The sequence below is a fragment of the Oncorhynchus keta genome, unplaced genomic scaffold (assembly GCF_023373465.1).
Source record: "Oncorhynchus keta strain PuntledgeMale-10-30-2019 unplaced genomic scaffold, Oket_V2 Un_contig_1254_pilon_pilon, whole genome shotgun sequence".
NCBI classification, from domain to species: Eukaryota; Metazoa; Chordata; class Actinopteri; order Salmoniformes; family Salmonidae; genus Oncorhynchus; species Oncorhynchus keta.
In genome coordinates this window covers 436,938-461,632 of record NW_026277910.1, presented here as the reverse complement: position 1 = coordinate 461,632, position 24,695 = coordinate 436,938, and the positions used below count along the sequence as shown (strand labels likewise).

The following is a 24,695-nucleotide window of genomic DNA, read 5'->3' as shown; positions in this document are numbered from 1 at the left end:
CAGGAAACAGCAGAGGGAACACCCCCCTATCCACATCGATGGAACAGTAGTGGAGAGGGTAGTAAGTTTTAAGTTCCTCGGCGTACACATCACAGACAAACTGAATTGGTCCACCCACACAGACAGCATCGTGAAGAAGGTGCAGCAGCGCCTCTTCAACCTCAGGAGGCTGAAGAAATTCAGCTTATCACCAAAAGCACTCACTAACTTCTACAGATGCACAATCGAGAGCATCCTGTTGGGCTGTATCACCGCCTGGTACGGCAACTGCTCCGCCCACAACCGCAAGGCTCTCTAGAGAGTAGTGAGGTCTGCACAACGCATCACCGGGGGCAAACTACCTGCCCTCCAGGACACCTACACCACCCGATGTCACAGGAAGGCCATAAAGACCATCAAGGACAACAACCACCCGAGCCACTGCCTGTTCACCCCGCTATCATCCAGAAGGCGAGGTCAGTACAGGTGCATCAAAGCTGGGACCGAGAGACTGAAAAACAGCTTCTATCTCAAGGTCATCAGACTGTTAAACAGCCACCACTAACATTGAGCTCATTGAACTCCAGTCACTTTAATAATGGGAATTGATGGGAAATGATGTAAATATATCACTAGCCACTTTAAACAATGCTACCTAATATAATGTTTACATACCCTACATCCATCCCATTTAGAATCAGAACATCCATCCCATTTAGAATCAGAACATCCATCTAATTTAGAATCAAAACATCCATCCCATTTCGAATCAGAACAGAACATCCATCCCTCGATCCTGACTAGTCTCCCAGTCCCTGCCGCTGAAAAACATCCCCACAGCATGATGCTGCCACTACCATGCTTCACCATAGGGATGGTGCCAGGTTTCCTCCAGAAGTGAAAATTGGCATTCAGGCCAATCTTGGTTCTTGGTTTCATCAGACCAGAGAATCTTGTTTCTCTTTAGGTGACTTTGGCAAACTCCAAGCGACTTCCGTCTGGCCACACTACTATAAAGGCCTGATTGGTGGAGAGATGATTGTCCTTCTGGAAGATTCTCTCATCTCCACAGAGGAACTCTCTCAGAGTGACTATTAGGTTCCTGATCAAGGCCCTTCTCCCCCGATTGCTCAGTTTGGCTGGGCCGCCAGCTCTAGGAAGAGTCTTGGTGGTTCCAAACTTCTTCCATTTAAGAATGATGGAGGCCACTGTGTTCTTGTGGACCTTCCAATGCTCCAGATATTTTTTGGTACTCTTCCCCAGATCTGTGCCTCAAGGTGACCAAGAACCCGATGGTCACTCTGACAGAGCTCCAGAATTCCTCTGTGGAGATGGGAGAACCTTCCAGAATCAAAACAAAGTTTATTTGTCACGTGCGCCGAATACAACAGGTGTAGTAGACCTTACAGTGAAATGCTTACTTACAGGCTCTAACCAATGGTGCGGAGAAAAAAGGTATGTGTGTGTAGGTAAGTAAAGAAATAAAACAAAAAAGACATTTGAAAAAAGAGTAGCAAGGTTATATACAGACACCTGTTAGTCAGGCTGATTAAGGTAATATGTACATGTAGGTATCGTTAAAATGTGACTATGGATATATGATGAACAGAGAGTAGCAGAAGCATAAAAAGAGGGGTTGGCGGGTGGTGGGACACAGTTCAGATTGCCCGGTTAGCCAATGTGCGGGAGCACAGGTTGGTCGGGGCACACAATGCAAATAGTCCGGGTAACCGTTTGGTTATCTGTTCAGGAGTCTTATGGCTTGGGGGTAAAAACTGTTGAGAAGCCTTTTTTCCTAGACTTGGCACTCCGGTACCACTTGCCATGCGGTAGTAGAGACAACAGTCCATGACTGGGGTGGCTGGGGTCTTTGACAATTTTTAGGGCCTTCCTCTGACACCGCCTGGTGTAGAGGTCCTGGATGGCAGGCAGCTTTGCCCCAGTGATGTACTGGGCCGTATGCACTATCCTCTGAAGTACCTTGCCGAGCAATTGCCGCACCAGGCAGTGATGCAACCTGTCAGGATGCTCCCGATGTTGCAGCTGTAGAACCTTTTGAGGATCTCAGGACCCATGCCAAATCTTTTTAGTTTCCTGAGGGGGAATAGGCTTTGTCGTGCCCTCCTCACAACTGTCTTCGTGTGTTTGGATCATTCTAGTTTGTTGGTGATGTGGACACCAAGGAATTTGAAGCTCTCAACCTGCTCCACTACAGCCCCGTCGATGAGAATGGGGACGTGCTCGGTGCTCCTTTTCCTGTAGTCCACAATCATCTCCTTAGTCTTGGTTACGTTGAGGGATAGATTGTTATTCTGGCACCACAATGCCAGGTCTCTGACCTCCTCCCTATAGGCTGTCTCAGCGTTGTCGGTGATCAGGCCTAACACTTGTGTCGTCAGCAAACTTAATGATGGTGTTGGAGTCGGGCCTGGCCATGCAGTCGTGGGTGAACAGGGAGTACAGGAGGGGACTGAGCACACACCCCTGGGGAGCTCCAGTGTTGAGGATCAGCGTGGCAGATGTGTTGCTACCCACCCTCACCACCTGGGGGTGGCCTGTCAGGAAGTCCAAGATCCAGTTGCAGAGGGAGGTGTTTACGCCGAGGATCCTTAGCTAAGTGATGAGCTTTGAGGGTACTATGGTGTTTAACGCTGAGCTGTAGTCAATGAATAGCATTCTCACATAGGTGTTCCTTTTGTCTAGGTGGGAAAGGGCAGTGTGGAGTGCAATAGAGATTGCATCATCTGTGGATCTGTTTGGGCGGTATCCAAATTGGAGTGGGTCTAGAGATTCTGGGATAATGGTGTTGATGTGAGCCATTACCAACCTTTCAAAGCACTTCATGGCTACAGACGTGAGTGCTACGGGTCTATAGTCATTTAGGCAGGTTGCCTTTGTGTTCTGGGCACAGGGACTATGGTGGTCTGCTTGAAGCATGCTGGCATTACAGACTCAATCATGGACATGTTGAAAATGTCAGTGAAGAGACCTGCCAATTGGTCAGCACATGCCCGGAGCACACGTCCTGGTAATCCATCTGGCCCCGCAGCCTTGTGAATGTTGACCTGTTTAAAGGTCGGCTACAGAGAGCGCGATCACACAATCGTCCGGAACAGCTGTTGCTCTCATGCACGCCTCAGTATTGCTTGCCTCGAAGCGAGCATGAAATTATTTAGCTCGTCTGGTAGACTCATGTCACTGGGCAGCTCGCGGCTGTGCTTCCCTTGTTTGCAAGTCCTGCCACATCCGACGAGTGTCGGAGCCGGTGTAGTATGATTCAATCTTAACCCTGTATTGACGCTTGCCTGTTTGATGGTTCGTCGCAGGGCATAGCAGGATTTCTTGTAATCTTCCGGGTTTGAGTCCTGCACCTTGAAAGAGGCAGCTCTACCCTTTAGCTAAGTGCGGATGTTGCCTGTAATCCATGGCTTCTGGTTGGGGTATGTACTAGAGGTCAACCGACTATGATTATTCAATGCCGATACCGATTATTGGAGGACCAAAAAAGCCGATACCGATTAAATCGGCCGATTTTTGTAATAATAACAATACTGAATTAACACTCATTTTAACTTAATATAAAACATCAATAAAATCAATTTTGCCTCAAATAAATAATGAAACATGTTCAATTTGGTTTAAATAATGCAAAAACAAAGTGTTCTAGAAGAAAGTAATATGTGCCATCTAAAAATGTGTCCCATGTAAAATATGTGCCATGTAAAAAACCTAACGTTTAAATTCCTTGCTCAGAACATATGAAAACTGGTGGTTCCTTTTAACATGAGACTTCAATATTCCAAGGTAAGAGGTTTTAGGTTGTAGTTAATATAGTATTTATAGGACTACTTCTCTCTATACCATTTGTATTTCATATACAGTGGGGCAAAAAAGTATTTAGTCAGCCACCAATTGTGCAAGTTCTCCCACTTAAAAAGATGAGAGGCCTGTAATTTTCATCATAGGTACACTTCAACTATGACAGACAAAATGAGAGAAAAAAAAATCCAGAAAATCACATTGTAGGATTTTTTAATGAATTTATTTGCAAATTATGGTGGAAAATAAGTATTTGGTCACCTACAAACAAGCAAGATTTCTGGCTCTCACAGACCTGTAACTTCTTTAAGAGGCTCCTCTGTTCTCCACTCATTACCTGTATTAATGGCACCTGTTTGAACTTGTTATCAGTATAAAAGACACCTGTCCACAACCTCAAACAGTCACACTCCAAACTTCACTATGGCCAAGACAAAAGAGCTGTCAAAGGACACCAGAAACAAAATTGTAGACCTGCACCAGGCTGGGAAGACTGAATCTGCAATAGGTAAGCAGCTTGGTTTGAAGAAATCAACTGTGGGAGCAATTATTAGGAAATGGAAGACATACAAGACCACTGATAATCTTCCTCGATCTGGGGCTCCACGCAAGATCTCACCCCGTGGGGTCACAATAATGGTGAGCAAAAATCCCAGAACCACACGGGGGGACCTAGTGAATGACCTGTAGAGAGCTGGGACCAAAGTAACAAAGCCTACCATCAGTAACACACTACGCCACCAGGGACTCAAATCCTGCAGTGCCAGACATGTCCCCCTGCTTAAGCCAGTACATGTCCAGGCCCGTCTGAAGTTTGCTAGAGAGCATTTGGATGATCCAGAAGAAGATTGGGAGAATGTCATATGGTCAGATGAAACCAAAATATAACTTTTTGGTAAAAACTCAACTCGTTGTGTTTGGACGACAAAAAATGCTGAGAATGGGGGTGGAAACATCATGCTTGGGGCTGTTTTTCTGCAAAGGGACCAGGACGACTTGCACAATTGGTGGCTGACTAAATACTTTTTTGCCCCACTGTACCTTTGACTATTGGATGTTCTTATAGGCACTATAGTATTGCCAGTGTAACAGTATAGCTTCCGTCCCCCTCCTCGCCCCTACCTGGGCTCGAACCAGGAACACATCGACAACAGCCACACTCGAAGCATCGTTACCCATGCAGAGCAAAAGCCGCGGCCCTTGCAGCGCAAGGGGAATAACTACTCCAAATCTAAAAGCGAGTGACGTTTGAAACAGTATTAGCGCACACCCAGCTAACTAGCTAGCCATTTCACATTGGTTACACCAGCCATTAGGCTGATAGGCTTGAAGTCATAAACAGCGCTGTGCTTGCGAAGAGCTGCTGACGAAAGTGCTGTTTGAATGAATGATTACGGGCCTGCTGCTGCTCAGTCAGACTGCTCTATCAAATCAGACTTAATTATAACATAATAACACACAGAAATACGAGCCTTTGGTCATTAATATGATCGAATCTGGAAACTATCATTTCGAAAACAAAATGTTTATTAATTCAGTGTAATACGGAACCTTTCGGTATTTTATCAAACGGGTGGCATCCCTAAGTCTAAATATTCTTGTTACATTGCACAACCTTCAATGTATGTCATAATTATGTAAAATTCTGGCAAATTAGTTAGCCAGGCAGCCCAAACTGTTGCATATACCCCGACTCTGGGTGCAATGAACGAGAGAAATGACCATTTCAAATGGTTAATATTGCCTGCTAAACTGAATTAGTAGTTATCACTAGTGATTATGATTGATTGTTTTTTTATAAGATAAGTTTAATGCTAGCTAGCAATTTACCTTGGCTTTTACTGCATTCGTGTAACAGGCAGGCTACTCGTGGAGAGCAATGGTTAGAGCGTTGGACTAGTTAACTGTGCGGTTGCAAGATTGACCATTTTTTTATCGACTGAGTCACTGGTGCTTCACAAATTATCATCACATTCCCAGTGGGAATTCGTTTTTGGTAGCACTGAATTAAATTGTTTAACTTGGGTCAAATGTTTCAGGTAGCCTTCCACAAGCTTCCCACAATAAATTGGGTGAATTTTGGCCCATTCCTCCTGACAGAGCTGGTGTAACTGAGTCAGGTTTGTAGGCCTCCTTGCTCATACATGTTTTTTTCAGTTCTGCCCACAAATGTTCTATTGAATTGAGGTCAGGGCTTTGTGATAGCCACTCCAATACCTTGACTTTGATGTCCTTAAGCCATTTTGCACAACTTTGGAAGTATGCTTGGGGTCATTGTCCATTTGGAAGACCCATTTGCGACCAAGCTTTAACTTCCTGACTGTCTTGAGATGTTGCTTCAATATGTCCACATAATTGTCCCTCCTCATGATGCCATCTATTTTGTGAAGTGCACCAGTCCTTCCTGCAGCAAAGCACCCTACAATATGATGCTGCCTCCCCCATGCTTCACGGTTGGGATGGTGTTCTTCGACTTGCAAGCCTCCCCCTTTTTACTCCAAACATAACGATGGTCATTATGGCCAAAGTGTTATATTTTTGTTTCATCAGACCAGAGGACATTTCTCCAAAAAGTACAATCTTGTCCCCATGTGCAGTTGCAAACCGTTGTCTGGCTTTTTTATGGCGGTTTTTGAGCAGTGGCTTCGTCCTTGCTGAGCGGCCTTTCAGGATATGTCGATATAGGACTTGATTCACTGTGGATATAGATACTTTTGTACCTGTTTCCTTCAGCATCTTCACAAGGTCCTTTGCTGCTGTTCTGGGATTGATTTGCACTTTTCGCACCAAAGTATGTTCATCTCTAGGAGACAGAACGTGTCTCCTTCCTGAGCGGTATGATGGCTGCGTAGTCCGATGGTGGTTATACTTGCGTACTATTGTTTGTACAGATGAACGTGGTACCTTCAGGCGTTTGGAAATTGCTCCCAAGGATGAATCAGACTTGTGGAGGTCTACAATTTTTTCCCTAACCACTTACGTACCAGCCTCATCCTAACCGCGACGTACCAGCCTCATCCTAGCCGCGACGTACCAGCCTCATCCTAGCCGCGACGTACCAGCCTCATCCTAGCCGCGACGTACCAGCCTCATCCTAGCCGCGACGTACCAGCCTCATCCTAGCCGCGACGTACCAGCCTCATCCTAGCCGCGACGTACCAGCCTCATCCTAGCCGCGACGTACCAGCCTCATCCTAGCCGCGACGTACCAGCCTCATCCTAGCCGCGACGTACCAGCCTAATCCTAGCCACGAAGTACCAGCCTAATCTTAACCACGACTACCAGCCTAATCCTAACCACGACGTACCAGCCTAATCCTAACCACGACGTACCAGCCTAATCCTAACCACGAAGTACCAGTCTAATCCTAACCACGAAGTACCACCCTAATCCTAACCACGACTACCAATCTAATCCTAACCACGACTACCAATCTAATCCTAACCACATCTACCAGTCTAATCCTAACAACGACTACCAGCCATTATAATCCTAACCACAAAGTACCAGCCTAATCCTAACCGTGACAACCAGCCTCATCCTACCCGTGACAACCAGCCTCATCCTACCCGTGACAACCAGCCTCATCCTACCCGTGACAACCAGCCTCATCCTACCCGTGACAACCAGCCTCATCCTACCCGTGACAACCAGCCTCATCCTACCCGTGACAACCAGCCTCATCCTACCCGTGACAACCAGCCTCATCCTACCCGTGACAACCAGCCTCATCCTACCCGTGACAACCAGCCTAATCCTACCCGTGACAACCAGCCTAATCCTACCCGTGACAACCAGCCTAATCCTACCCGTGACAACCAGCCTAATCCTACCCGTGACAACCAGCCTAATCCTACCCGTGACAACCAGCCTAATCCTAACCGTGACAACCAGCCTAATCCTACCCGTGACAACCAGCCTAATCCTACCCGTGACAACCAGCCTAATCCTACCCGTGACAACCAGCCTAATCCTACCCGTGACAACCAGCCTAATCCTACCCGTGACAACCAGCCTAATCCTACCCGTGACAACCAGCCTAATCCTACCCGTGACAACCAGCCTAATCCTACCCGTGACAACCAGCCTAATCCTACCCGTGACAACCAGCCTAATCCTACCCGTGACAACCAGCCTAATCCTACCCGTGACAACCAGCCTAATCCTACCCGTGACAACCAGCCTAATCCTACCCGTGACAACCAGCCTAATCCTACCCGTGACGTACCGTTGATGATTTCATGGTCCAGCAGCTCGGCCTGATGAGTGAAGATCTGTTCCTGGATCCTCCACAGAGTCCTCTTTATCTTCTCCCTCCGCGTCACCATGTAGGTCAGGTTACGCGCCTGCAACATAACCAGGTGACACGCAATTTACAGACTCAAACCTCCCACACATAACCCCACAATACAAACCTATTATATCTCATCTAGTCATACACAACTAAAACATGTGTAGGGTGACAATCTGGTCCTCTGTCACTCACTGTCTCCAGATGCTGTCAGTCTAGTAGAGTAGTACTGTCAGTCTGTCTAGTAGAGTAGTACTGTCAGTCTGTCTAGTAGAGTAGTACTGTCAGTCTGTCTAGTAGAGTAGTACTGTCAGTCTGTCTAGTAGAGTAGTACTGTCAGTCTGTCTAGTAGAGTAGTACTGTCAGTCTGTCTAGTAGAGTAGTACTGTCAGTCGAGTAGAGTAGTACTGTCAGTCGAGTCGAGTAGTACTGTCAGTCGAGTAGTACTGTCAGTCAGTCAGTCTAGTAGAGTAGTACTGTCAGTCAGTCTAGTAGAGTAGTACTGTCAGTCAGTCTAGTAGAGTAGTACTGTCAGTCAGTCTAGTAGAGTAGTACTGTCAGTCAGTCTAGTAGAGTAGTACTGTCAGTCAGTCTAGTAGAGTAGTACTGTCAGTCAGTCTAGTAGAGTAGTACTGTCAGTCAGTCTAGTAGAGTAGTACTGTCAGTCAGTCTAGTAGAGTAGTACTGTCAGTCTAGTAGAGTAGTACTGTCAGTCTAGTAGAGTAGTACTGTCAGTCTAGTAGAGTAGTACTGTCAGTCTAATAGAGTAGTACTGTCAGTCTAATAGAGTAGTACTGTCAGTCTAGTAGAGTAGTACTGTCAGTCTAGTAGAGTAGTACTGTCAGTCTAGTAGAGTAGTACTGTCAGTCTAGTAGAGTAGTACTGTCAGCCAGTCAGTCTAGTAGAGTAGTACTGTCAGTCAGGCAGGTCTAGCAGAGTAGTACTGTCAGTCAGTCAGTCTAGCAGAGTAGTACTGTCAGTCAGTCAGTCTAGTAGAGTAGTACTGTCAGTCAGTCAGTCTAGTAGAGTAGTACTGTCAGTCAGTCAGGTCTAGTAGAGTAGTACTGTCAGTCAGTCAGGTCTAGTAGAGTAGTACTGTCAGTCTAGTAGAGTAGTACTGTCAGTCTAGTAGAGTAGTACTGTCAGTCAGTCAGTCTAGTAGAGTAGTACTGTCAGCCAGTCAGTCTAGTAGAGTAGTACTGTCAGCCAGTCAGTCTAGTAGAGTAGTACTGTCAGCCAGTCAGTCTAGTAGAGTAGTACTGTCAGCCAGTCAGTCTAGTAGAGTAGTACTGTCAGTCAGCCAGTCAGTCTAGTAGAGTAGTACTGTCAGCCAGTCAGTCTAGTAGAGTAGTACTGTCAGTCAGTCAGTCAGTCTAGTAGAGTAGTACTGTCAGTTAGTCTAGTAGAGTAGTACTGTCAGTCTAGTAGAGTAGTACTGTCAGTCAGTCAGTCTAGTAGAGTAGTACTGTCAGTCAGTCAGTCAGTCTAGTAGAGTAGTACGGTCAGTCTAGTAGAGTTGTACTGTCAGTCTAGTAGAGTTGTACTGTCAGTCTAGTAGAGTTGTACTGTCAGTCTAGTAGAGTTGTACTGTCAGTCTAGTAGAGTTGTACTGTCAGTCTAGTAGAGTAGTACTGTCAGTCTAGTAGAGTAGTACTGTCAGTCGAGTAGAGTAGTACTGTCAGTCTAGTAGAGTAGTACTGTCAGCCAGTCAGTCTAGTAGAGTAGTACTGTCAGCCAGTCAGTCTAGTAGAGTAGTACTGTCAGCCAGTCAGTCTAGTAGAGTAGTACTGTCAGTCTAGTAGAGTAGTACTGTCAGTCTAATAGAGTAGTACTGTCAGTCTAGTAGAGTAGTACTGTCAGCCAGTCAGTCTAGTAGAGTAGTACTGTCAGCCAGTCAGTCTAGTAGAGTAGTACTGTCAGTCAGTCAGTCAGTCTAGTAGAGTAGTACTGTCAGTCAGTCAGTCAGTCTAGTAGAGTAGTACTGTCAGTCAGTCAGTCAGTCTAGTAGAGTAGTACTGTCAGTCAGTCAGTCTAGTAGTACTGTCAGTCAGTCAGTCTAGTAGAGTACTGTCAGTCAGTCAGTCAGTCTAGTAGAGTAGTACTGTCAGTCAGTCAGTCTAGTAGAGTAGTACGGTCAGTCTAGTAGAGTTGTACTGTCAGTCTAGTAGAGTTGTACTGTCAGTCTAGTAGAGTTGTACTGTCAGTCTAGTAGAGTTGTACTGTCAGTCTAGTAGAGTTGTACTGTCAGTCTAGTAGAGTAGTACTGTCAGTCTAGTAGAGTAGTACTGTCAGTCAGTCAGTCTAGTAGAGTAGTACTGTCAGCCAGTCAGTCTAGTAGAGTAGTACTGTCAGCCAGTCAGTCTAGTAGAGTAGTACTGTCAGTCTAGTAGAGTAGTACTGTCAGTCTAGTAGAGTAGTACTGTCAGTCTAGTAGAGTAGTACTGTCAGTCTAGTAGAGTAGTACTGTCAGTCTAGTAGAGTAGTACTGTCAGTCTAATAGAGTAGTACTGTCAGTCTAATAGAGTAGTACTGTCAGTCTAGTAGAGTAGTACTGTCAGCCAGTCAGTGTAGTAGAATAGTACTGTCAGTCTAGTAGAGTAGTACTGTCAGTCTAGTAGAGTAGTACTGTCAGTCTAGTAGAGTAGTACTGTCAGTCTAGTAGAGTAGTACTGTCAGTCTAGTAGAGTAGTACTGTCAGGTTGGTAGAGTAGTACTGTCAGCCAGTCAGTCTAGTAGAGTAGTACTGTCAGCCAGTCAGTCTAGTAGAGTAGTACTGTCAGTCTAGTAGAGTAGTACTGTCAGCCAGTCAGTCTAGTAGAGTAGTACTGTCAGTCTAGTAGAGTAGTACTGTCAGTCTAGTAGAGTAGTACTGTCAGTCTAGTAGAGTAGTACTGTCAGCCAGTCAGTCTAGTAGAGTAGTACTGTCAGTCAGTCAGGTCTAGTAGAGTAGTACTGTCAGCCAGTCAGTCTAGTAGAGTAGTACTGTCAGCCAGTCAGTCTAGTAGAGTAGTACTCTCAGCCAGTCAGGTCTAGTAGAGTAGTACTGTCAGTCAGTCAGTCTAGTAGAGTAGTACTGTCAGTCAGTCAGGTCTAGTAGAGTAGTACTGTCAGTCAGTCAGTCAGTCAGTCTAGCAGAGTAGTACTGTCAGTCAGTAAGTCTAGTAGAGTAGTACTGTCAGTCAGTCAGGTCTAGTAGAGTAGTACTGTCAGTCAGTCAGTCTAGCAGAGTAGTACTGTCAGTCAGTAAGTCTAGTAGAGTAGTACTGTAGAGTAGTACTGTCAGCCAGTCAGTCTAGTAGAGTAGTACTGTCAGTCAGTCAGGTCTAGTAGAGTAGTACTGTCAGTCAGTCAGTCTAGCAGAGTAGTACTGTCAGTCAGTCAGTCTAGTAGAGTAGTACTGTCAGTCAGTCAGTCTAGTAGAGTAGTACTGTCAGTCAGTCAGGTCTAGTAGAGTAGTACTGTCAGTCAGTCAGTCTAGCAGAGTAGTACTGTCAGTCAGTCAGTCTAGTAGAGTAGTACTGTCAGTCAGTCAGGTCTAGTAGAGTAGTACTGTCAGTCAGTCAGTCTAGCAGAGTAGTACTGTCAGTCAGTCAGTCTAGTAGAGTAGTACTGTAGAGTAGTACTGTCAGTCAGTCAGTCTAGTAGAGTAGTACTGTCCCTCAGTATGTCTAGTAGAGTAGTACTGTCAGTCAGTATGTCTAGTAGAGTAGTACTGTCAGTCAGTATGTCTAGTAGAGTAGTACTGTCCCTCTGTCTGTCCAGCTGAGAAGCCATCGCCGGCTGCCTGGGCGTGGCTGGCCCGGGAGGCATGGCTTGTGAACATATGGCACCTTGACCCCTCCCCTAGGGCAACGGGAAGTGGAAGTAGAACCTACCCTCTCCAGATCCTGGCGGAGGTGAGTGAACAGCTGTAAGCGGTGAAGGAGGACATCATGCTCTCTCCTAGCCAGACTCTCCTCCTCCTCCTTCTGGGGGGTCAGCAATGGCTGGCTGTGATTGGCTCGGCGCTTCAGCTTCCAGTACTGATACAGGAAGTCTACTGTTTCCCGGGGCAACTGCAGGTGATTGGCTACCTCCTTAACGTCAACAAACTGGTAGAACTGCTCCTCTAGCTGCTGCAGTTTGATCTGACGCAGGTTCACCGCCTGCTGGGTCACCCTGCTCTCCTCCAGGGGGGCTGGGACGGGGGCTGGAACTTCATCACGTCTGACTCTGTCACTCTTCCGCCACTTCTTGTCTCTGGTCCCCTCCTTTCCCTCCTCCCCCTCTCCGTCCTGTCCTCCCTTCAGACCAGAGTGTTTGGGGCAAAAGGATTTGAACTTGACCTCATCCTGCTCTGTCAGGATGGTGTTCATCTCCAGGCTGCTCTGTAAGGCACAGCTCACATGGAATGCTGTCCGACAGCTCTTTGCTGAACACTGAGGGAATACAGAGTTAAAGGTCTTAGTGAACACTGAGGGGATACAGAGAGTTAGAGCTCTTAGCTGAACCCTGAGGGGATACAGAGAGTTAGAGCTCTTAGCTGAACCCTGAGGGGATACAGAGAGTTAGAGCTCTTAGCTTAACACTGAGGGAATACAGAGAGTTAGAGCTCTTAGCTGAACACTGAGGGAATACAGAGAGTTAGAGCTCTTAGCTGAACCCTGAGGGGATACAGAGAGTTAGAGCTCTTAGCTGAACCCTGAGGGGATACAGAGAGTTAGAGCTCTTAACTGAACCCTGAGGGAATAGAGAGTTAGAGCTCTTAGCTGAACCCTGAGGGGATACAGAGAGTTAGAGCTCTTAGCTGAACCCTGAGGGGATACAGAGAGTTAGAGCTCTTAGCTGAACCCTGAGGGGATACAGAGAGTTAGAGCTCTTAGCTGAACCCTGAGGGGATACAGAGAGTTAGAGCTCTTAGCTGAACCCTGAGGGGATACAGAGAGTTAGAGCTCTTAGCTTAACACTGAGGGAATATTTATTTTATTTCACCTTTATTTAACCAGGTAGGCCAGTCTATATACATTGTGTGCAAAAGGCATGAGGAGGTAGGCAATAAATAGGCCGTAGGAGAGAATAGTTACAATTTAGCAGATTAACACTGGAGTGATAAATGAGCAGATGATGATGTGCAAGTCGAGATACTGGTGTGCAAAAGAGCAGAAAAGTAAATAAAATAAAAACAATATGGGGATGAGGTAGGTAGATTGGGTGGGCAATTTATCGATGGACTATGTACAGCTGCAGCGATCGGTTAGCTGCTCAGAATGCAGATGTTTAAAGTTGGTGAGGGAAATAAAAAAAAGTCTCAAACTTCAACGATTTTTGCAATTCGTTCCAGTCACTGGCAGCAGAGAACTGGAAGGAAAGACGGCCAAATGAGGTGTTGGCTTTAGAGATGAACAGTGAGATACACCTGCTGTAACGTGTGCTACGGGTGTGTGTTGTTATCGTGACCATTGAACTGAGATAAGGCGGAGCTTTACCTAGCATAGGTTTATAGATGACCTGGAGCCAGTGGGTCTGGCGACGAATATGTAGTGAGGGCCAGCCGACTAGAGCATACAGGTCGCAGTGGTGGGTAGTATAAGGTGATTTGGTGACAAAACGGATGGCACTGTGATAAACTGCATCCAGTTTGTTGAGTAGAGTGTTGGAGGCTATTTTATAGATGACATCGCCGAAGTCGAGGATCGGTAGGATAGTCAATTGTACTAGGGTGAGTTTGGCGGCATGAGTGAAGGAGGCTTTGTTGCGAAATAGAAAGCCGATTCTAGATTTAGTTTTGGATTGGAGATGCTTAATGTGAGTCTCGAAGGAGAGTTTAGTCGAACCAGACACCCATGAATACAGAGAAAAAGTTACAGCTCTCGGCTGAACACTGAGGGAATACAGAGAGAGAGGATTGTTGAGGTAACTACCAGGTAGAAAGCCTTGTCAATGCAGTAGCTACATAGCTCCAGTGTCCGTGTGTACCTGTATACAGGCTCCAGTCTGGTCTTTACAGAGACAGCAGGTCAGAGCCCATCTGTTACTAGGGATGTGGGACATGTTGGTGATCGGCTCCATCTTCTCTGGGTTCCCAATGCTCACCTACACACACATAATCATTAGACAATACACTCCTTGCCAAAATGTGAAAGTCCCCTTTATGCAACCATCATTGAAACACTAGGATACTATCACTTGATAACTTCAAGCCTCCTTGATGAGACCGCATACCAGGATAGGCTTGGACAAAGACATATGATTGGACAGACCATAGAGACTTAGAGACTTGGGGGTCAGAGGTTAGGGTTCATCACCTCGGGGATCCACAGGGCACAGCTGACGTGAACCCACTTGGTTCCGCTGCGAGTGGGTTTCATGGCCCCGCCCTTCTTGGGGCAGAGTTGGCATTTTGGCGAGATGCCGAGGTCACAGGTCCGACACAGCCAGCTTCCCTTTGGCACCTTCAGAATCCCATAACACGCCTGGAACACAGAACATACAGAACATAACCACTAGGTCAGAGCGTTGGGCCAGTCACCGAAAGGTTGCTGGTTCGAATCCCCGAGCTGACAAGGTAAAAATATGTCGTTCAACCCCAGTTAACCCACTGTTCCCCGAGAGCCGAAGAAGTGGGTGTCGATTAAGGCAGCACCCGCATTTCTCTGATTCAGATGGGTTGGGTTAAATGCATAAGACACATTTCAGTTGAAGGCATTCAGTTATATAACTGGTTAGGTTTCCCCCTTCCCCTTTTCTTAGAACAGTCACCTATACTCCCTCTCTGGCCTCTAGGTCATCAGGCTTCTGATTATCCCACACACCTGTCACCATCGTCTCACACACCTGCACCTCATGTCACTCACCTGGACTCCCATTACCTCCTTGATTATCTTCTCTATATCTGTCACTCACCTGGACTCCCATCACCTCCTTGATTATCTTCTCTATATCTGTCACTCACCTGGTCCGATTATCTTCTCTATATCTGTCTCTCCCCTTGGTTCTTTCCTCAGGTGTTATTGACTCGGTTTTCATGTCGGTGCGTTGCTTAAAACACTCACTCCCTGAACTTGCTTCCCGACTCTCATCGCACATCGTTACAGGAACACAGAGCATAATAACACACCTATAAGATACATGATTTATCAGCAGAATAAGTAAGGGATAAACGGTTCTGTACATTACCTTGGATATGGATGGTGGAGTTCGTAAAGATAGTTCTCAAATAAAATTATATGAAAGCACACATTTATCGGAAGATAATATTTTTTTTGGAGTGGGGGGGGGGGTTAAAATTTACATTTTTATAAGCAAATTCATACTCTGTCATCTTCTGGTTACTAGACCCAGTCGTTCGTTCCATTAGTATATTTACGGACGTGAACCAGTCATTAGTTTATGTTCTGTTGCTATGTTCAGTGGAACCGTTCCTGTCCCTTGCTCGCTGCTAGGTAGCCAACTAGCTATGGCTACACAGTCACTACCTCTTCTGCCAGAATAACAGAAACATTTATTCCGTTGCGTTTAAGCTGCTTATCCAGCTTATACCACAGTTGCCATAGAAACCATACTAAGCACACAAACATGAATGTGTGCATGAATGTGTGCATGAGGCAGATGGTCATGTTTATTGATTTCACCTTTATTTAACCAGGTAGGCTCGTTGAGAATAAGTTCTCATTTATAACTGCGACCTGGCCAAGATAAAGCAAAGCAGTGTGAAACAGAGTTACACGTGGAGTAAACAATCGTGCAGCCAATAACACAAGCAAATCAATGACACAGTAGAAAAAAGAAAGCAGTGCAACATAAACAACATAGTTACACTACAATAGGAAAATCTGTATACAGTGTTGAAGGAAGGAGGTAAGGAAATAAATAGGCCGTAGTGGCAAAGAAATGACAATTTAGCAATTAAACACTGGAGTGATAGATGTGCAGATGAGGATGTGCAAGTAGAAATACTGATGTGCAAAAGAGAAGAAAAACAAAAACAAATCTGGGATGAGGTAGGTAGTTGGTTGGATGGGCTGTGTACAGATGGGCTATGTACAGATGGGCTGTGTACAGATGGGCTATTTACAGATGGGCTGTGTACAGATGGTATATTTACAGATGGGCTGTGTACAGATGGGATATTTACAGATGGGCTATTTACAGATGGGCTGTGTACAGATGGGTTATTTACAGATGGGCTGTGTACAGATGGGCTGTGTACAGATGGTCTATTTACAGATGGGCTGTGTACAGATGGGCTATTTACAGATGGGCTGTGTACAGATGGGCTGTTTACAGATGGGCTATTTACAGATGGGCTGTGTACAGATGGGCTATTTACAGATGGGCTGTGTACAGATGGGCTGTGTACAGATGGGCTATTTACAGATGGGCTGTGTACAGATGGTCTATTTACAGATGGGCTGTGTACAGATGGGCTATTTACAGATGGGATGTGTACAGATGGGCTATTTACAGATGGGCTGTGTACAGATGGTCTATTTACAGATGGGCTATTTACAGATGGGCTATTTACAGATGGGCTGTGTACAGATGGGCTGTGTACAGATGGGCTGTGTACAGATGGGCTATTTACAGATGGGCTGTGTACAGATGGGCTGTGTACAGCTGGACTGTGTACAGATGGGCTGTGTACAGATGGGCTGTGTACAGATGGGATGTGTACAGATGGGCTGTGTACAGATGGGCTGTGTACAGATGGGCTGTGTACAGATGGGCTATTTACAGATGGGTTGTGTACAGACGGGCTATTTACAGACGGGTTGTGTACAGATGGGCTATTTACAGATGGGCTATTTACAGATGGGATATTTACAGATGGGCTTTTTACAGATGGGCTTTTACAGATGGGATATTTACAGATGGGCTGATGGGACTTTTACAGATGGGCTGTGTACAGATGGGCTGTGTACAGATGGGCTATTTACAGATGGGCTGTGTACAGATGGGCTATTTATAGATGGGCTGTGTACAGATGGGCTATTTACAGATGGGCTGTGTACAGATGGGCTATTTACAGATGGGCTGTGTACAGATGGGTTATTTACAGATGGGCTGTGTACAGATGGGTTATTTACAGATGGGCTGTGTACAGATGGGATATTTACAGATGGGCTGTGTACAGATGGGCTATTTACAGATGGGCTGTGTACAGATGGGCTATTGTACAGATGGGCTATTTACAGACGGGCTGTGTACAGATGGGCTATTTACAGACGGGCTGTGTACAGCTGCAGCGATCGGTAAGCTGCTCTGACAGCTGACGCTAAAAGTTAGAGAGGGAGATATAAGACTCCAAAAATTCAGTGATTTTTGCAATTCGTTCCAGTCATTGGCAGCAGAGAACTGGAAGGAAAGGTGGCGAATGGAGGTGTTGGCTTTGGGGATGACCACTGAAATATAACGTTGAAGTCGGAAGTTTACATACACCTTAGCCAAATACATTTAAACTCAGTTTTTCACAGTTCCTGACATTTAATCCTAGTAGAAATTCCCTGTCTTAGGTCAGTGAGGATCACCACTTTATTTTAAGAATGTGAAATGTCAGAATAATAGCAGAGAGAATTATTAATTTCAGCTATAATTGTTTTTCATCACATTCCCAGTGGGTCAGGAGTTTACATACACTCAATTAGTATTTGGTAGCATTGCCCTTAAATTGTTTAACTTGGGTCAAACGTTTCGGGTAGCCTTTCACAAGCTTCCCACAATAAATTGGGTGAATTTTGGCCCATTCCTCCTGACAGAGCTGGTGGAACTGAGTCAGGTTTGTAAGGCCACCTTGCTAGTACACGATTTTTCAGTTCTGTCCACAAATGTTCTATAGGATTGAGGTAAGGGCTTTGTGATGGCCACTCCAATACCTTGACTTTGATGTCCTTAAGCCATTTTGCCACAACTTTGGAAGTATGCTTGGGGTCATTGTCCACTTGGAAGACCCATATGCGACCAAGCTTTCACTTCCTGACTGACGTCTTGAGATGTTGCTTCAATATATCCACAATTTTCCTCCCTCGTGATGCCATTTATTTTGTGAAGTGCACCAGCCCTTCCTGCAGCAAAGCACCCCCACAACAGGATGCTGCCACCCCTGTGCTTCACAGTTGGGATGGTGTTCTTCGGCTTGCAAGCCTCCCCCTTTTCCTCCAAACATAACGATGGTCATTATGGCCAAAGTGTTTTATTTTTGTTTCATCAGACCAGAAGACATTTCTCCAAAAAGTACAATCTTTGTCCCCATGTGCAGTTGCAAACCGTAGTCTGGCTTTTTTATGGCGGTTATGGAGCAGTGGCTTCTTCCTTGCTGAGTGGCCTTTCAGGTTACGTCTATATAGGACTCGTTTTACTGTGGATATAGATACTTTTATACCTTTTTCCTCCAGCATCTTCACAAGGTCCTTTGCTGTTGTTCTGGGATTGATTTTCACTTTTCGCACCACATTCATCTCTAGGACACAGAACGAGTCTCTTTCCTGAGCGGTATGACGGCTGCGTGGTCCCATGGTGTTTATACTTGCGTACTATTGTTTGTACAGATGAACGTGGTACCTTCAGGCGTTTGGAAATTGCTAGGTACACCTCCAAATTGTACATAGGTACACCTCCAATTGACTCAAATTATATCAATTAGCCTATCAGAAGCTTCTAAAGCCATGACATAATTTTCTGGAATTTTCCAAGTTGTTTAACTTCTTGGTGACAGGGGGCAGTATTTTCACTTCCAGATGAAATGCATGCCCAAATTCAACTGCCTGCTACTCATCCCCAGAATATAAGATATGCATATTATTAGTAAATTTGGATAGAAAACACGTTTCTAAAACTGTTTGAATCATGTCTGTGAGTATAACAGAACTTATTTAGCAGGCGAAACCCAGAGGACAAACCATTCAGAATTATTTTAAATTAATCATTTAATCAAAGTTTGATATTTATAGTAATTTATTTGAATTTGGCGCTCTGCATTTTCCCTGGCTTGACGCCAGCATCCCCCCACATATCCCAGAGGTTAAAGGCACGGTCAACTTAGTGTATGTAAACTTCTGACCAACTGGAACTGTGATACAGTGAAATAATCTGTCTGTAAACAGTTGTTGGAAAAAATTACTTGTGTCATGCACACAGTAGATGTCCTAACTGACTTGCCAAAACAATCATTTGCAAACAAGATATTTGTGGAGTGGTTGAAAAACCAAGTTAATGACTCCAACTTAAGTGTAACTTAACTTCCGACTTCAACTGTACCTGCTGGAACACGTGCTGCGGGTGGGTGCTGCTATGGTGACCAGTGAGCTGAGATAAGGCGGGGCTTTACCTAGCAAAGACTTATAAATGACCTGGAGCCAGTGGGTTTGTCTATGAATATGAAGCGAGGGCCAGCCAACGAGGGCATACAGGTCGCAGTGGTGGGTAGTATATGGGGCTTTGGTGACAAAACAGATGGCAATGTGATAGACTACATCCAGTTTGCTGAGTAGAGTCTTGGAGACTGTTTTGTAAATGACATTGCCGAAGTCAAGGATCGGTAGGATAGTCTGTTTTACTAGGGTATGTTTGGCAGCATGAGTGAAGGAGGCTTTGTTGCGAAATAAGAAGCCGATTCTCGATATAACTTTGGATTGGAGATGCTTAATGTGAGTCTGGAAGGAGAGTTTACAGTCTAGCCAGACACCTAGGTATTTATAGTTGTCCACATATTCTATGTCGGAACCGTCCAGAGTAGTGATGCTAGTTGGGCGGGCGGGTGCGGGCAGCGAACGGTTGAAGAGCATGCAATTAGTTTTACTAGCATTTAAGAGCAGTTGGAAGCCATGGAAGGAGTGTTGTATGGCGTTGAAGCTTGCCTGGAGGGTTGTTAACAAAGAAGGGCAAGATGTATACAGAATGGTGTCGTCTGCGTAGAGGTGGATCAAAGAATCACACGCAATAAGAGCAACATCATTGATGTATACAGAGAAAAGAGTTGGCCCGCGAATTGAACCCTGTGGCACCCCCATAGAGACTGCCAGAGGTCCAGAAAACATGCCCTCCGATTTGACACACTGAACTCTATCAGAGAAGTAGTTGGTGAACCAAACGAGGCAGTCATTAGAGAAACCAAGGCTGTTGAGTCTGCTGATAAGAATACGGTGATTGACAGAGTCGAAAGCTTTGGCCAGGTCGATGAAGACGGCTGCACAGTACTGTCTTTTATCGATGGAGGTTATGATATCGTTTAGGACCTTGAGCGTGGCTGAGGTGCATCTGTGACCAGCTCGGAAGAGTTGCCACGGATGCTTGGCCGGGGTTTGGGTAGCCAGGTGGAAAGCCTGGCCAGCGTAGAGAAATGCTGATTGAAATTCTCAATTATTGTGGATTCATCAGTGGTGACACTGTTTTCCAGCCTCAGAGCTGTGGGCAGCTGGGAGGAGGTACTCTTATTCTCCATGGACTTTACTGCGTCCCAAAACGTTTTGGAATTAGGGCTGCAGGATACAAAAGTCTGTTTGAAATAGCTAGCCTTTGCTTTCCTAATTGACTGTGTGTATTGGTTCCCGACTTCCCTGAAAAGTTGCATATCGCGGGGACTAATTGAAGCTAGTGCAGTACGCCACAGGATGTTTTTGTTCTTGACTGCCCTTACAAGTCTGGAGTGAACCAAGGGCTGTTCTTAGATCTTCATTTTGTGAACGTGGCTTATTATTATATGACATTATATTACATGTTATTATATAACATGCTTATTTAAAATGGTGAGGAAGTTACTTTTAAAGAACAACCAGGCATCATCTACTGATGGGATGAGGTCAGTATCCTTCCAGGATACCCAGACCATGTCGATTAGAAAGGCCTGCTTGCAGAAGTGTTTTAGGGAGTGTTTGACAGTGATGAGGGGTGGTCGTTTGACCTTTGATCCATAGCGGATGCAGGCAATGAGGCAGTGATCGCTGAGATCCTGGTTGAAAACAGCAGAGGTGTATTTAGAGGGCAAGTTGGTCAGGATGATGTCTTTGAGGGTGCCCATGTTTACGGATTTGGGGTTGTAGCTGGTATATTTGTTGATAATTTGTGTGAGGTTGAGGGCATCTAGCTTATATTGTAGGACGGCCGGGGTGTTTAGCATATCCCAATTTAAGTCTCCTAGCAGTACGAACTCTGACAATAGATGGGGGGCAATCAATTCACATATGGTGTCCAGGGCACAGCTAGGAGCTGAGGGGGGGTCTATAACAAGCGGCAACAGTGAGAGACTTATTTCTGGAGAGATGGATTTTTAAAACTGTTTGGGCATAGACCTGGATAGTAAGACACAACTCTGCAGGCTATCTCTACAGTAGATTGCAATTCCGCCCCCTTAAGCAGTTCTGTCTTGATGGAAAATGTTGTAATTGGGGATGGAAATGCCAGAGTTTTTGGCGGCCTTCCTAAGCCAGGATTCAGACACGGCTAGGACATCAGGGTTGGCGGAGTGTGCTAAAGCAGTGAATAAAACAAACTTAGGGAGGAGGCTTCTGATGTTAACATGCATGAAACCAAGGCTATTACGGTTACAGAAGTCAACAAATGAGAGCACCTGGGGAATAGGAGGGGAGCTAGGCACTGCAGGGCCTGGATTAACCTCTACATCACCAGAGGAACAGAGGAGGAGTAGGATAAGGGTATGGCTATAAGAACTGGTCGTCTAGTGCGTTGGGAACAGAGAATAAAAGGAGCACATTTCTGGGCGTGGTAGGGTAGATTCAGGGCATAATGTACAGACAAGGGTAAGGTAGGGTGCAAGTACAGTGGGGGTAAACCTAGGCATTGAGTGACGATGAGAGAGGTTGCATCTCTGAAGGTACCAGTTAAGCAAGGTGAGGTCTCCGCATGTGTGGGGGGGTGGGACAAGGGGGCTATCTGAGGCATGTTGAGCAAGACTAGGGGCTCCGCTGTAAAATAAAACAATGAGAGCTGCCCTAAACAACAGTATACAAGGCATATTGACATTAGAGAAAAGCATAAGCAATCACAGGTGTTGATTGGGAGAGCGAAGACAACAATGAGTGAGATAATAACGGGTAGACAGCTAGGACAACAACAACGGGTATATGGCGATGAATGGGCAGAGAGGGTCAGTTGGCTTCACACAGTGCCTGAGTTTGAGGCTGGGGCAGACAGATAAACAAAATGAAGTACCGTGTTAATGGACAGTAACATGAATATGTGCATGAGGCAGATGGTCATAGGAACAAAATGAATTTGTCTACGAGACAGATGGTGAAACTCGAGTCGCACAGCATCAGATGGAAGGCGGAGGCCCCTCTCTCTGGTCAGTCTCACCGGAGGAAAGGAAGGAGAGAGCAGGAACGGTAAGAGTCAGACTCTCCATCCACTGAGTCTAATGCCGTATTCAAAAACATCTGGGAACTCTGGGGGAAAAAAACTAAATCCGATCGTGAAATAGTTTTGAACGCTCATCAAACTCAGAATTCCAAGTCGGAGAGGTGTGATCTTTCCAACCTGAAAATCACTGATGCCCCCCCCCCAGAGTTCCCAGTTGTCCTGAAAGCACCATGACCATCAGATGCAGGTACCATCAGTCATGTAAAAATAATATAAAAAAATATGCTGATCTATTTGCTCTAGTTTTGATACATAATATGGTCTGATAAGAACAATATTGGCAGGCCAGGCACATGGCCACTATGCTGTGATAATGTATTAGGCCAGGCACATGGCCACTATGCTGTGATAATGTATTAGGCCAGGCACATGGCCACTATGCTGTGATAATGTATTAGGCCAGGCACATGGCCACTATGCTGTGATAATGTATTAGGCCAGGCACATAGCCACTATGCTGTGATAATGTATTAGGCCAGGCACATAGCCACTATGCTGTGATAATGTATTAAGACAGGCATATAGCCATTATGCTGTGATAATGTATTAGGCCAGGCATATAGCCATTATGCTGTGATAATGTATTAGACCAGGCACATGCCCACTATGCTGTGATAATGTATTAGGCCAGGCATATAGCAAATATACTGTGATACTGTATTAGGCCAGGCATATAGCCACTATGCTGTGATAATGTATTTGGCCAGGCATATAGCCACTATGCTGTGATAATGTATTAGGCCAGGCATATAGCAAATATACTGTGATAATGTATTAGGCCAGGCATATAGCCACTATGCTGTGATAATGTATTAGGCCAGGCATATAGCCACTATGCTGTGATAATGTATTAGGCCAGGCATATAGCCATTATGCTGTGATAATGTATTAGGCCAGGCATATAGCCATAATGCTGTGATAATGTATTAGGCCAGGCATATAGCCGTTATGCTGTGATAATGTATTAGGCCAGGCATATAGCCACTATGCTGTGATAATGTATTAGGCCAGGCATATAGCCGCTATGCTGTGATAATGTATTAGACCAGGCACATAGCCACTATGCTGTGATAATGTATTAGGCCAGGCATATAGCCGCTATGCTGTGATAATGTATTAGACCATGCATATAGCCATTATGCTGTGATAATGTATTAGGCCAGGCATATAGCCGCTATGCTGTGATAATGTATTAGGCCAGGCATTACATTTACATTTAAGTCATTTAGCAGACGCTCTTATCCAGAGCGACTTACAAATTGGTGCATTCACCTTATGACATCCAGTGGAACAGCCACTTTACAATAGTGCATCTAAATCTTTTAGGGGGGAGAAGGATTACTTATCCTATCCTAGGTATTCCTTAAAGAGGTGGGGTTTCAGGTGTCTCCGGAAGGTGGTGATTGACTCCGCTGTCCTGGCGTCGTGAGGGTGTTTGTTCCACCATTGGGGGGCCAGAGCAGCGAACAGTTTTGACTGGGCTGAGCGGGAACTGTACTTCCTCAGTGCATATAGCCACTATGCTGTGATAATGTATTAGGCCAGGCATATAGCCGCTATTCTGTGATAATGTATTAGACCAGGCACATAGCCACTATGCTGTGATAATGTATTAGGCCAGGCATATAGCCGCTATGCTGTGATAATGTATTAGACCATGCATATAGCCGCTCTGCTGTGATAATGTATTAGGCCAGGCATATAGCCACTATGCTGTGATAATGTATTAGGCCAGGCATATAGCCATTATGCTGTGATAATGTATTAAACATACTGCACAAACCTCATTCCTACAGAACTGGTTTTATTAGGTTAATGTTACATTTTAAAGTCATGTTTCAAACAAAAAAGATCTGCGTGGTAGATCTCGCCTTACTTTTTGACTGTGAAAGTGATCTTTACTCAGAACAGGTTGGTGACCACAGCGCTAAGTGCTCTGTTGACATTTCACAGAGCTCCGCTTGTTTTGGGAGAAGAAAAATAATCATTTCAAATGAATATGAAAATACGTCATCTCTTACCTCTTTTGTTTCATGTCCTGAGGATTCGAGAAGACAGATGACAAGTTCAATGGGAAAGTGAGCCTGTCAGGTAGCCAGTTTTCTTGCAGAGAATCCTAGCTTACGAGATGCAATTTTCCAGATTTTTGAACACTCATTTTCTCTGGCTTCCATTGATTTTGTCAGCATAATTCTGGTCATCTTACAAAGGGTAAAAACTCCCAATAACTTTTGATCAGATTATGACAGGCATGAA

The 24,695-nt window shown here is 45.3% G+C and overlaps 1 protein-coding gene across 1 annotated transcript in view; it reads right to left on the bottom strand.

Annotated features, from left to right (window-relative positions):
* Window positions 1-24,695, bottom strand: part of LOC118376266 (protein Jade-1-like) — a 72,880-nt gene that overhangs the window by 25,157 nt on the left and 23,028 nt on the right. Inside the window, exons 7-10 of the mRNA XM_052501126.1 lie at window positions 14,375-14,542; window positions 14,046-14,162; window positions 11,966-12,508; window positions 8,028-8,145 (exon numbers count right to left, since the gene is read on the bottom strand). Of these exons, the coding sequence (XP_052357086.1) occupies window positions 8,028-8,145; window positions 11,966-12,508; window positions 14,046-14,162; window positions 14,375-14,542 (946 nt within the window). The remainder of the gene's footprint in view (window positions 1-8,027; window positions 8,146-11,965; window positions 12,509-14,045; window positions 14,163-14,374; window positions 14,543-24,695) is intronic.